The sequence below is a fragment of the Mastigoproctus giganteus genome, chromosome 3 (assembly GCF_048544385.1).
Source record: "Mastigoproctus giganteus isolate SK-2022 chromosome 3, ASM4854438v1, whole genome shotgun sequence".
Taxonomy (NCBI): Eukaryota; Metazoa; Arthropoda; class Arachnida; order Uropygi; family Thelyphonidae; genus Mastigoproctus; species Mastigoproctus giganteus.
In genome coordinates this window covers 60,928,573-60,941,969 of record NC_143577.1, presented here as the reverse complement: position 1 = coordinate 60,941,969, position 13,397 = coordinate 60,928,573, and the positions used below count along the sequence as shown (strand labels likewise).

Below are 13,397 nucleotides of genomic sequence, written 5' to 3'. Positions count from 1 at the left end.
TTTTTTCTGATGATATATAAGTTGCTTTCTGCTACTACTACCTAAACGAAAAGGCAGCTAAACTAAGGTTTCCCAGTTATTCAAGTGTCTAAAAAACATTTTTTTTTTAAATCCTAGAAATCCCATGGAGTTAACAAAAACAATATTCACTGTGTAATCTAACTTAAGTCAGAATATTAAAATTTTATTACTATCCATATCGCTGTCGCATTCCCTAAAATACCACTCTTAAACATTTGGCATTAATTCTTATACTGTGATAAGAGTAAATTAAAATTCTTGAACGAAGTGCATATTGGCATATGGGGGCTACTCTAGGATTGTGCATGTAATTTGCTAGTCAGTGAACAAACTACTTTGCGTGCGATGCACTTATTCATCAGGGTGATTATCTAATATTTACATTCTAACGTCCTTCGGTTAATGTCGATCACACTATCAATTACCTTGTTAAGGAAACAATGCAGTTTAGTAATTAGGCAAGAGAATAGGGTTGTTTTCGATAAGGTTATCGGTATGTATATAGACTTCTAAGCGCTAGCGTGTTTGCATGTGTATTGCAATTCATATATATGCAGTAATTTATATTAAATCGTTATTAAATGTAAATATATTAAGATGCCCTTTACTTTTCATAGATGCTGCTTATAACTAATAACAAAATAAACAAGCTCTTGTTTTAATCACAGTTTTATCACGATTTCTATTGCAAAAAGTTCATTTATCAAATTAACTTAATAAAAATAAATAATTTACTAAATTTAGTTATAAATAAATTAATTTAGTAAACAGTTACTTACTATTTAATTGATTAACATATTTTATAAATTATATATAAGCATGCACATGTTAATGTCAATTTTTCAGAAGTAATAGTTTCATTTTTATTTTTTATTCACATAAAATTTGCGATCTGACTGAACAGCCTTAATGTTTATTTATTTTCTTTTAAGCTGATAGCCTTTTTTATATGCTTCTCACGAAGCATTACCAGTCTAAAGTATACGTCTTTATATTTTCAGGTCTCCTAAAGTTACAGCACATCTTCCAGCTGACAACGAACAGCTATAAGCTAGAGGTGCGCGTCGTGAAAAGAATTGCAAATTCATCTGAAGCTAACGATTTTCTTCGTGATGTTGAACAGCATGATCCAAACAGCAGTAAATACATTGTGTTAGATTGTAGCGCCCCTACAGGCAGAACTATTATTGTTAATCATGTTCGTGACATTTATATGGGTAGAAGAAACTATCATTTTCTTTTAACTGACTTGGTGAGTAAAATATAATTATTTAGTCATTAAAAAACGAAATAGTATCATTACATTAATATGAAATGCAACTTAATTATTTCTAATCAGATGAACCGTTTAGGTTTCCACTGACGAAGTTGTTCATAGTTAATTAGGGTTTAAGTAAAAGTAAAAACACTAATAATTATGTTTAACAAAGATATAAATTCTAAGAGCTAGCTATCATTATTTGTTTACTTTTCAAAGAGATGCGTTCATCCTATTGTACGTAGTTGTCGATAGATGGCGCCACCACCATCACCTTCCTTTCAGTAGCAGTTTTTTTTTTTTATCTTTCTTCTTTTTTTTTTTTTAATAGTCACACGCGTATACGAAGCGACCTTTAACGGCTGGTAGGAAAATGGTGTTTTTTGGCTTTTCATTTTGAAAGCACGCAATACTTTAATACTCCCAGTGTTTATTTTTATCACGCTTTACTGCGATTTACGAATCTTTTGCGATGGCAATGTTTAACGCTGCTCCATTGAAGAGTGAAACCGCCATATATACTTTCCCCCTTTCTTTTTTTAAATCCTCTAAAATAATAGTTGCACAGAATTAACCAAACTAGTTTAATCCATGTGCTTAGTTAACATCCAGTAGTAAAATAAACATTTTCAGCAATAAAATAAATTTCTTAAAAATAACAACTTTTATTATTTTTTTTAAATGTTCTGATGACGGGTAAAATCAGAAAACGAATATCAAAAGAACAAAACTTTATTATATGAGCATGATAATGTTCAAAATAAAAATAAAACATAATTGATTATGGTTTTTAAGATAGAATAGTTACACCTAGTAGCAAATTTACAGAAAGGTTCTGTTTATTTGCATTTCGTTATGTTACGTTATGAACTTGGTATGCTGATTACGAATATAATTTTTGTTTTTATATATAGCCTCAACAGTTTTCCCAGATACCAAATTAAAAATTATTTTTAATTGATGATTATCTATGCTTCAAGGTGTTACTTAAGTTTCAAACGCTTTAACAAATTGTTTGACTCCCCCAGCTACATATGGAGTGGTGAAAGCAAGGTTTATAAAAAAAACTAATCCTTAAAATGTATAATATTTCAATGTCTTTGTCTTTGGAATGATCATCCCGAGCCGTAAACCAAATATAGTTGCCCATCATAACTCCATCCCACCTTCTCAGGTTCCTCTTCTCCATTGACTGTATAACCTGGTGAAATCTCTCTTCATTAACCTCGTCCAGATTTGGTATGAAAAAAAAAAGTCCACGTGAAAGTGCAAGTAATCGAGCTTGATTAACACTCGGCATCCCATTTTTCGGTAATTCTAAATCGACTTGTTATCTATAGTTCTTTGTAATTTTCTCCCCTAAAGTTACCCAAGGAAAAAACATTTCAGCACAAGTCATTTCGCTCAACATCAATCATTTCCTCCACTTGACACCCATTTCTTCCAGTTCTTGCCTAGCCAACAACTGCTTAACCTATGGACCAAGGAAACACCCCGTATATTCTTAAAGGTATCATCTTGAGCATCCAATTCTTTAAAATATTCTTTTACTAGTCCCTGCTTGACATGTAGTAGTGGGCAACAGCTTGTTTCCTGGATCCAGGGGATTGTTTCTTATATTGTGTGCACTATGCTGCAACTCAGTTCTGGCAGATCATTCTGTACTCTTGTTCTGATCTACTCTTCTGTTGTCCTACCCGCTATCCTTAATTTAATAATTTTAATTTACAAATTGACTTTTGTATCAGGATACCTGCTTGGTCACTTGACACCCATTTAGAAATTTCGAGATTGAAGTCCCATCTGTGGTCGGTGGAATCCTCACGACGTTTTTTATTGTTTTAAGTTAATTATGAAAATCCTTAGGATAAGTCACAGAATAAACGCTGCATCTACACAGTGCAGAGTTTCCGTAACGAGTGATTAAGGGGTTCTGCCTCCCCGCACACAGGAAAGCGATCCTTGGACACGTCTGTTATCGACACATAAACCAAGAAATCAATAGAGAAATCACTGTATATAGCCGGCATAAAGACTTAGTCGCTGATCCACCTTCGAGCAGAATACTCATTTTCAATTTGAAAATTGTACGTTTCTGTGTTTTCGTCCCTGCACAGGTCTTCACGGAATCTTTTAGACTTTCATATCAATGGTCCCTTTTCGACCACAAGATCGCCGTTGGCTGGATATTATTATTTTTTTTTTCGTGCGTGAAAACTCCAAGGGGTTTTCACATCGGTATGTGAGTATCTCGGAAGATACAGTCGCGTTTTCAGTGATGACTCATGACTGCTGCCAACGAATGTGCTACGTCAAATTCGCTTTAATGTTTTGTCTTATTCATTCTCGCACTTGAATTGCACACAAACAGCAACTCTGTGCGTTTGCTCACCTGCACTATATCGCACGGTAGGAACAAGTGATGCTGTTACCGTAGGAGTGTTCCATTTTAGGAAAAGGTTTGGTCCACCAAATAAAGAGGCCACTCTGATTACATCTTTTGGCACCAACCCCGTGCTTCTTCCGTCTATTTTTGTGATATTTCGTTTAATTATTTTCCCCTCTTTTTCGAGATGTTTTAGTCAGTTCAGAGCAGGCATTGACTTGCAACTCTTCTCACTCCTTTCTTTCCAAATCTTCACTTCCGCTACGGTACATTCTTATCTACCCTCACTCTATCCATTCTTATTTTCATTCCTTCTAACTGGTATCCTTCCATCTTCTTCAGTGTCCATGTCTTCATAAGATACGGCAGGTGTAATTACCGTCTTATAAACTTTGGATCTGATTTTCGCTGCAACCTTCTTATCACAAACACAGCCCTGCTCATCGCTCTCCGCTAATTGAAGCCAATTTTCCCTGTCTCTTTCTCTCACCTCACTCACATTCACCTTCTTTCAACAACGCATTCCCCAAGGACTTAAATGTTCCACCAACTTTATCTCCTTGCCATGTTTAGCTTTCAAAACCATTGTCTCTTGTTCTATCCTTTTTCTCCCCACAGTATTCGTTTTCCCAATATTAATCTTTGCTCCTCTGCCACTCCACAAACCCTCTCTCCTAGTTTATCCATTGTTTCTGCTATAATGACCAGATCTTCGGCAAACAGAAATTCCCAATGGGGCTCCTTTTTCATCTTAACTTCACTACGAGTATTAGTTTCTCGAAAAAAATTCCTGTATGGTGAGTCTATTAAACTTTCATGTCAAATTAATCAATTAATGCAAACAATTTCATTTTTCTTACTTTCATTTCCTTCATTCAACGATCGTGTACGCATTATTAGTAGTTCTGTACATATCTTGGCTTCCAATAAATAATCTAAATATTTATTTTTCATAATAATCTCTGAGATTCAATAAATAGTGAGTCTCAGTAGCATTTTAAAACCGTTTATTTCAGAAACATGGAAATAATGTCCCTCATGGGTTACAAAGTTTTTATAATCACTTCTCCCACACAGGGAGGACTGAGACTAGATAGGGTGGAAAACCAGAGTTCAAATCTCATCAATGACGGGTTTCAGGTGGGCGCTACATGGGTCCATCAAACAAGAAGCAGACCGAAAATACATGCAGTTACAGACATAATATACTGGCACCTGATAGCCTCTGTTGCTTTGGCGCTTAACCCACACATAATCTAACTTGGAGTACACTATATTTAATGTAACCATCACCTATGTCTGGACATTTGCTGCTGTGACCAAGGAGCTTTCTATTCCATCAGAGAAGAAAGTGTATGGCGACGAGGGTGGGCATGTAATTCTTGACTAAATGAAACTCATCATTTGGACTTCTGAAGATCTCGTACCATTGAAAAAGACCTCGTATCTCACCGGATAAGCTGGAAGTTATAAATATAGATATCAGTGAAATGACTGCATCCATAACTTCCAGTTCATCCACTGGTGAACTTATAACGCATGTGTCAATTTAAAAGAAGCAGAATGCTCCACTCTACAAAATTGAGGTAGATTTTATTTAAATTACGGATTTGTGTGTAATCCCAAAATTGTCCGCAGCGTGTACTGCGTGGTGGACAGTGGCTGACTGGTCAGGATGTCAGCTTTCCCGATGGCAAGTGGGTCCCCTTGCAATAACATTAGACAATATGTTAAAAATGTTAATGACCTTTTAGTAGCTTGAAAATATAATAGTTGTGGGTGAGCCCCCTTTGTCTCCTGGCAACCAATATTTTTAGACCCAGTCCGCCACTAGTGGTGGAGTATTCTTCGGAGACGTTGTGAAATTAACCATTAGGGCACCTTGAGACAAAAAAAAAAAGTCAAAAACGGACAATCTCGGGATTTGATTTTTGAATTTAAAAAAAAAAAAAAAGACATCCGAGCTGTGAACGATGAAGTTAGACTGATGCAATATATATTTTCTGTTCAAATGAAATGCCATTGACAGTCAATTATTTTCTTAAAAAATAGTTAAGAGCAAACGAATCGTGCAATTCGTTGAGGAATATTTGATATTGCAGTGAGGGGTTCCAATGAAAAGAATGCTTCCAAAGAAATTATTGGCAAGAATCAGATTTAACTAAATAGAATTCCGTATCGTTGTTGAAACTCACTGTTCTGCCTTCCATATATGCACATGTTTCTTACGCGTGATATTTGTGCAATGCAAGAAAGTATAGATATTTTAACGATCTTTAAAATTACCAAGAAGAGCATTAAAAAAAACAACATAAAATTATGTCTTGGAGCATTAGAAATGGTGCTATATAATCAGAGGATGGCATTCTAAAAAATCATTCAGTATTAAAGCATGGTTTACCCTCCACCCTTCAACCTCACCTTTCCATTATGCGCTGACTACCAGCAACGAGACCCGTACAGCATAGAATTCAATATTGTGAATTTCATAAGAATAGTTGAAGTTTTCTCCGAAGAACTGGGAGCATAATACCATCAACTACTAGCTTTTTACAGCGATTTCTCGCGGCACGGGTATATGACCTTAGAAAAGAAGCGAGAATTTTTCTGCGGCAGCACAACTCGCCCCTGGCAAGTCACCTTGAAGATAAAGAATGGATAGCAACGGCCTCATGTTTAGCTGACATTTCTCACCATGGAAGGACACTATAAATTTAGTGTTCAGTATGGCAGAGGGATTTCAAAAACAATAAATAAAACTTGCTTACAAGTTAGTGCAAATGCACCATTTCTGCACGCAGCCAACTACTAAGTAACTAGGAATTGGCATCATTTAAATATATTTCATAGTGTGAATACCTTCACAACGATTTGCCATGATATTGTACTACATCGAATAAGTAACTCTTCACCATAGGATAAGACTATCGTTACTTATTCTCAGCGGATGGCACCGTTTCGGAGCTAATTGGCTCCTCTTCGGTGGGTAGGCAGGCACTCTGGTGTTGCAATTATGGCAAGGCAGTTGCAAAGTATAAGTCCACAATATGAGAGATTGTGGAGTTATATAATATTGCAACACCAGGGTGCTTGCCCACCCACCGAAGAGGAGCCAATCATCTCCGCAACGGCGCCGTCTGGGTGGTGGCATCCGCTGAGAATAAGTAAAGTCTTCTCCTATGGTGAAGAGTTACTTATTCTAGGTAGTGCAATATCATGGCAACTCGTTTTGAAGGTATTGACAATATGAGATATACATAATGATGCCAATCTTATAACTATTTAGTAGTTAGCTGCGAGCAGATCTGATGCATTTGCACTAACTTGTAAGCATGTTAATTAAGCCACTACGCAACTTGAGGCTTTTGCTCCAAAATAAGATGTAATTTAAATAAAAATTGTTATTCAGGTGGATTTAAAGAGTAAGCGCGGTGATTTCATGGTCATGTTTGACTAAATTTTCTAAAAGTATGCGAAGAAGTCTTTTTTTTTATTATTACAACAGTACTTTGTAATTCCCGGCAACATTTGCCAATTGCTGAAAAATCCCTTGACTTCTTTTGAAGAAGAAATCTCAAACAATTAACATATCGAAGAGTAATATAGGAAATATTAGTGAAAATATACTGAACGCTCTTCATTCTGTTGGATATAATTGTGTTTATGGCTACTGGTTTCTGCGGTGATTAATAACTACAAGATACACACAAGGTGAAAAACTAGAATTCTATCTAATGATTTGAATACTGGCTCGTATTATATTTTACAGTTCTTTTCCTAGTCTGCTATTTGAAAAGTTTAAAAACAGCTAACTTATAACACAGGAAGCCGAAGAAATTATTTGAACATCATTCTTTAATATTTTCATACCTATAAATTTATTTTTAGAGATATTTTTGCTCTAAAATATCGTTCACAAACATTTTGCTTTAGGTATCACCGGTTTTAAAATTTAAATTGATTAAATTCTGATTTGATTTCATAAATTTAATAAAAGGTATCTCTGCTACTATTGTTATCTGTTGACTTGTTACCACCTGGGCTTCAGAAAAATGAACCATATCCACCATTAGTGTGTCAGGAATATGTACAAAGCAACTATGATGTTCACTAGAACTAAACAGGACTCATCAACCGTATTTCCTTGATACGTTTAATTTCTGCCATTGCAGCAAAATTGCAACGCAATACTAGATCAACGGTGGCTGACGTAGTCACTAACTGGTAACGTCGGTGCTACTACAACAGGGAATGTTCTTGTTCACTGCAGTAATTGAATAAAAAAGAGACTGTATTGCATTCAGAAGAGTGGTACACAGATCCCATCAGTTCTCATCGAATACCATCAACAAGGAGTTCAGAGAGGCTACAAGAACTGGCATTAATACAAAGACATAATGGACAACGTCGACTTGCCTGCCCACAACCATCGTAATTGGTCCCTGGAACGTTAGAAAACTAGGCTATGGAGTGAGAAATCATGGTACACGGTTTTCCGATCTTGATGACCCTGTTTGTTGCCAGAGAATGCCTGGAGAATATTATTTATCAAAATATATCGTCATAACCGTGAAGTTTAGCGGAGGTGCTGTGACCAACTGTGGTCGTGTCTCGTGATTTGCGTTTGCTTGGACTGTTGATGCCAAACGCAAAGCAGTTAGCTGGAGGTGGGGAGTATATTGATTTGAGTGGCTGCTGTATCCAACACTAGGTGAAACGCGATGCATTTATGTAGCACATTGCAGGAAAGGTTTGGTCACTCCCGCTTCAGATGAATCATTTAAGAAATCTCCGATTAGTTATTTGATCATTAAATTAAAAAAAAAAAAAACTCTTACAATTCGTTGTGCAAATTTGTGATGGCGTTTTTGTTGCAAAGTGTTGCAGATATGAGAAAGTGTTCTTTGGAATTGTTAATTACATTATATATTATGATAAATTCAGTTTTTAGGGAATGAAAATCGATTTTTTAAAAATTAAATAAAACAAAACTATAATTTCTATTAAGAATTTCATTGAAACAAATGCTAAATAGAAATACTATAAAGGTGCGTTTTTAACGTTCTTGAATTTTTGTCGCTTCCACGTTTGTTAGTAGATTTGAAAATTCATGATATGGTCCTGCAGGTACAAAAATCATTGATATAGCACAGCTAAATGCAGTTTCATAGAAAGGTTATGCGGAAAACTTTTGTTGCGCCGAAAATAATATTCTTCTCTCATGATGAAAATTAACTTCAGAATGTTATTTTTTAACAGATTTCATCTAAAGAATCTTAAAAAACCTTACTGTAGAAGTATATACAGTGAATGTCTATAGTTAATAAACATTCTTCACAGCTTGTGGTTAAGCATTAATAATAATATGTAATCCAAAAGATGTGATTCAGTAATGACAGTATAAGGAGAAGTCTATCTTAATTACAAAAGATATTGAAATAAAATGCGTTTTAATAATTTTACATTTAGGAATTCTGAATATTACAACACAAGCTACATAATCCCAATTCTGAAATTACTTAATTTATATACTTAAAGCGTTTCCATATACTCCATTTCACAATTATATTTTTGTTAAACGAACTTACCCAACGACGACCTCTTCTAAATTACAAGGAATACATCTCCACTTCCTCTTTTCCAAAAGTTAGAGTTTACCACTTAATCTAGTCTAGTAGAACCCATTCTACAAAGCAAATGGTCTTATCATGAAATGGGCACATTTGCTCAGTAATGGACACATTTGTTTTGTGAACACTTTTGTGAGTGAAACATCTCTCCACCTTTTCTATTTTTAGCAAATGACAACATAAAGTGAAAAGCTGCATCATAGCTCCTTCACATGATTCTTGAGAAAGAAATACTCCTTAATTGAAACACTACAAGGATTTTTAGCAAAACCCCTGTAATAACTACGTCTAATTTAATATTCACATGAAATACAGGATTTTGTTTCTTATTTTTCTTTAATAATTTAATTCTTTAGATCAAAGCAAACATGGTAACTTTTTTTCGAATTCAATAATAAAATTGTAGTCATTTGCAAATAATTTAACCAATATAATTAAGAATAGCCGTTCTACCACAAAACATCCACACTGAAGAATCTAAGCAATAAAAAATAAATGAAATAAAATAAAATATTAATGCGTATTTTGAAAAGGAAAATTTGTTTAAAGTTGACTTTTATATAGCAAATAATAGCCATTCTCTTAAACATACTCGTACAACTGAAAATCTAAAGTGACATCTTTTCTTTGAAAACTGAAGGAAAGAAACGAATTTCAAAGAGAGCACAATGTTTATGGGTGACTACTGAAGAAATGATGCCATTTGCATGTACGGCAGCAGAAACCGTTGTATGACCCTATAAAAGGAAGATTGGAAGCAGACATTTCCCAAAAGGAATAGTAACGATGCTGAAAGGCAAAAGAACACTACCCGTCCAATGTTATTACCAGAATGCTACGTACACACAAGGAAGGCCCTACGCTTTCAGACAGGAATTCAATCTTCTTCCACCACCGAAGCCAGAAAGCTATTCGTAAGCTCGTTGGCAAACTCTAGTAGCGATGCAAAAAAGTTGCGAGACCAGATTAATGTAAGGAAAGACATTCGTCCATATCCAGAGTCGTAATAATCATGCAGGAAATTTCTTCGCCTTTTCACTTCATCGAAAACTTAAGGCGTCTTTTTTGATTTAGTTATTTTTGACTCCTTTTAAATCTCTACAAAATGGACGAGAAGCAATGCAACTTTTCATTTGAGGGTCTCTATATTTTAACCAAATTTCGGTGTAAGTTCCTAAAGACTACGTAAGAACTGCTGACTATACTAAGAATTAACAGAAAGGCTCAAATCTATGATTCGGGGCTGGAACCGTGAATTCAGTAAGTTCGTGGCACACTCTCCAGTCATTGGCATTGTTAATTACAAAGTCCCTATTCGACTTCTAAAAAAACAGCCAGCGGTTATTTACCAGAAAATTCATTATACACAATCGAAAGCGAAACCATTTTCAGTATGTTTGTTCATTATATTAGACGAATTTTGCATCTACAAAGATAAATCATATATTATTTGAGAAGTCTTAACCAGCAATCGAATTCATGATAATAACCACATGACAAAATGGCCATGCCAAAAGATAGTATCACCTTTTGCTACCAAAATATTCGCAGTGTAGTTAATAAGTTCTACCTCCTACAATCTACGCCCTTCTCAGAGGATTGTTATTTCATTTGCCTAACAGAAAGGTTGCTCTCCAAAGACAGGAACAAGATTTTTACCTTACTCGCGACCTGGGATTTTCTATCTCAATTCCTTTAAACTTACTGGGACACATCACATCAAATCTGAAAAGTTCGAAACAATCTGTGTTACGTTTGAAAAAGCCAACCTCCCCGTTCAAATTTGTACAGCCAGCCTACCACTTCACCACACTGAAAAAGAGAGAACAGAATAAATTGCATGTATGACGAGCACTCTGAAATCTAACTGTTCTACTATAATTTTAGGAGATTTTAACTTGCCTCTACGTCCAGAGCCTAGGAAAGCTCTGGCTAAAGTCCATCTCACATAAATTAAATTAGCTTGCAACATCGCAACTACAAGAGTTGCAGTCAGATCATTCTCTTTTTACAGATGTTTTCCTTTTGGAAACGAATTCCAGAAAAGAAAGCTGTTCGAAAAACGAGGAAACGTCAACTAAACTAATTCTCTTCTTAAATTTCATAAAATCAGCCATAAATCTCAGACACCTCATAATTTAATCGCTGAAAAATTAAGGTAGGTAGCTATAGTTATTGTTGTTGTAGTAGGGTTTTAGGAGCATCAGCTACTAATGCCATATTGCTCCGTGTATATATATATATATATATATATATATATATAAATTGCCCATAAAAATGTCTAGACTGTCATCGACTGGACTCGTGATACCTACCCACCCACCAAAGAAGGGCCAAATAGCCCTGAAACGGTGCCGTCTGGGTAGTGGTATCCACCTGATAATAAGTAACATTAGTCTTCTCCTCAGTCAATGATATATAGGAATTTTGTCAATGATATATAGGAATTTTGCTAGCAGGGAAAAGGAGGTGATTGTCGCTCTGTATAAGGCAATGGTCAGGCCACGCCTTGAGCACTGCGTACAGGTCTGGAGGCCTCATTTTAGGAAGGATGTAGATTTGCTTGAGCGTGTACAGAGAAGAGCAACACGATTGGTGAGGGGAATGAAGGGATTCTCTTACCAAGAGAGGCTTAAGTTCTGCAAATTGCAGTGGCTGGAGACTAGGCACCTGCGCGGTGATCTGATTGAGGTCTATAAGGCCTTGAATGGGTTGAGCACGCTGAATTCTGATGGGATCCTTCCACTTGTTCAGATTACCAACCTACGGGGACATAAGTTCAAATTAAGGAAGGACAGATGTAGAATAGATGTGCGGAAATTTGCCTTTAGCCAGCGGGTGGTTAATTGCTGGAACAAACTTCCATCTGTCGTTGTGGAAGTTGATAGGTTAAATAAATTTAAGGAGGAACTGGATAGGCATTTGGAGGGAATGGTGTGATTTTTTTTTTTTTTTTTTTTTTTTTTTGGCTGATGCTGCATAAGCTACTACACTTGCTTTCTTGCATCATGTGCCACTACTACTACTACTAATATCATGGCAACTCGTTGTGAAGGTATTCACAATATGAGATATAACTTAAAACGATGCCGTTTTACTAATATTCTGATTTATTCAGATATAGCTATGTATTTCTGATGCGTCTGCACTATATTTATACAAATTCCATACCTCCAACGAGAATAAAAGGACATGGACTACAACTCTGTGACTGACTGAACCCTGAATCTGTAAATGGGCCACACGGACCTGAACCATGCAGCTTCGCTGCCATCAAGCCTCGTTGGTGATCAGAATCGAGCACCGGACTCGATTCCTTTCCAACCCTACCACGGCGGGGAGGAGACACCTTGTCTCCCCCAGCTGACCCCCCTTTTCCTCTCTGGTGAGGCATGGGCATGCCTCACTGACCAACTGGGGGCATCTCCTCTTTCACTCCCATACTTCTATCTTTACCCCCCAGTCTTCTGCCTCCCCTTCTACTGTATCTATGTACAACGCGAACGCCCCACATACTAAACTTAACAACACTCAAAATAATCTTCGCCCAGTCTCGGCCTATCCACCTACGTAATATCAAATCCCCCAGCGGTGTGTACGGACATTCAACGTATGCTGTATGCAGACAAGCGAAATGAGTATATACACATACATATTATGAATTTTTTTTTTTTTTTAGATCCTAACCGCCGAAATCTCAGGAAGCTAAGCGGCAGGACCTGCCAGAGTAACTAAGTCTACTGGGTTCCTGGTCTGCCTCCACGGGGCGAAAGTGGGGCAACGTTGGACTCCAGCGGCCAAATGACCAGATGAACAACGGTACACGACATTACACATGTACAATACCCACACACCTTTAAAACCTCTGGCATTCCCAGCAAACTGGTACACTCACAATGAAAGCGACGTGGAGATGGGGGGGAGAAGAACCCGTGGTGCCGCATGACATTAATATACCTTACACCTTACTGCTGGACCAAGGATAGAGCCTTGGGTACAACCTCTGATAAGTTGCCAGGTGATGGAATGGAACTGTGTATTTATGGTGAGAAGTCGGTTAGAGAAGTAGCTCTTGAGGCAGTTGAACAGATTCTGAAATCAG

The 13,397-nt window shown here is 36.5% G+C and overlaps 1 protein-coding gene across 2 annotated transcripts in view; it reads left to right on the top strand.

The window, feature by feature from the left end:
* Window positions 1-13,397, top strand: part of LOC150088046 (glutamate receptor 1-like) — a 630,662-nt gene that overhangs the window by 428,986 nt on the left and 188,279 nt on the right. For both annotated transcript variants that reach the window (XM_090369308.1, XM_090369309.1), the window contains exon 4: window positions 1,023-1,273. In XM_090369308.1, coding sequence (XP_090225434.1) covers window positions 1,023-1,273 — 251 coding nt within the window. The remainder of the gene's footprint in view (window positions 1-1,022; window positions 1,274-13,397) is intronic.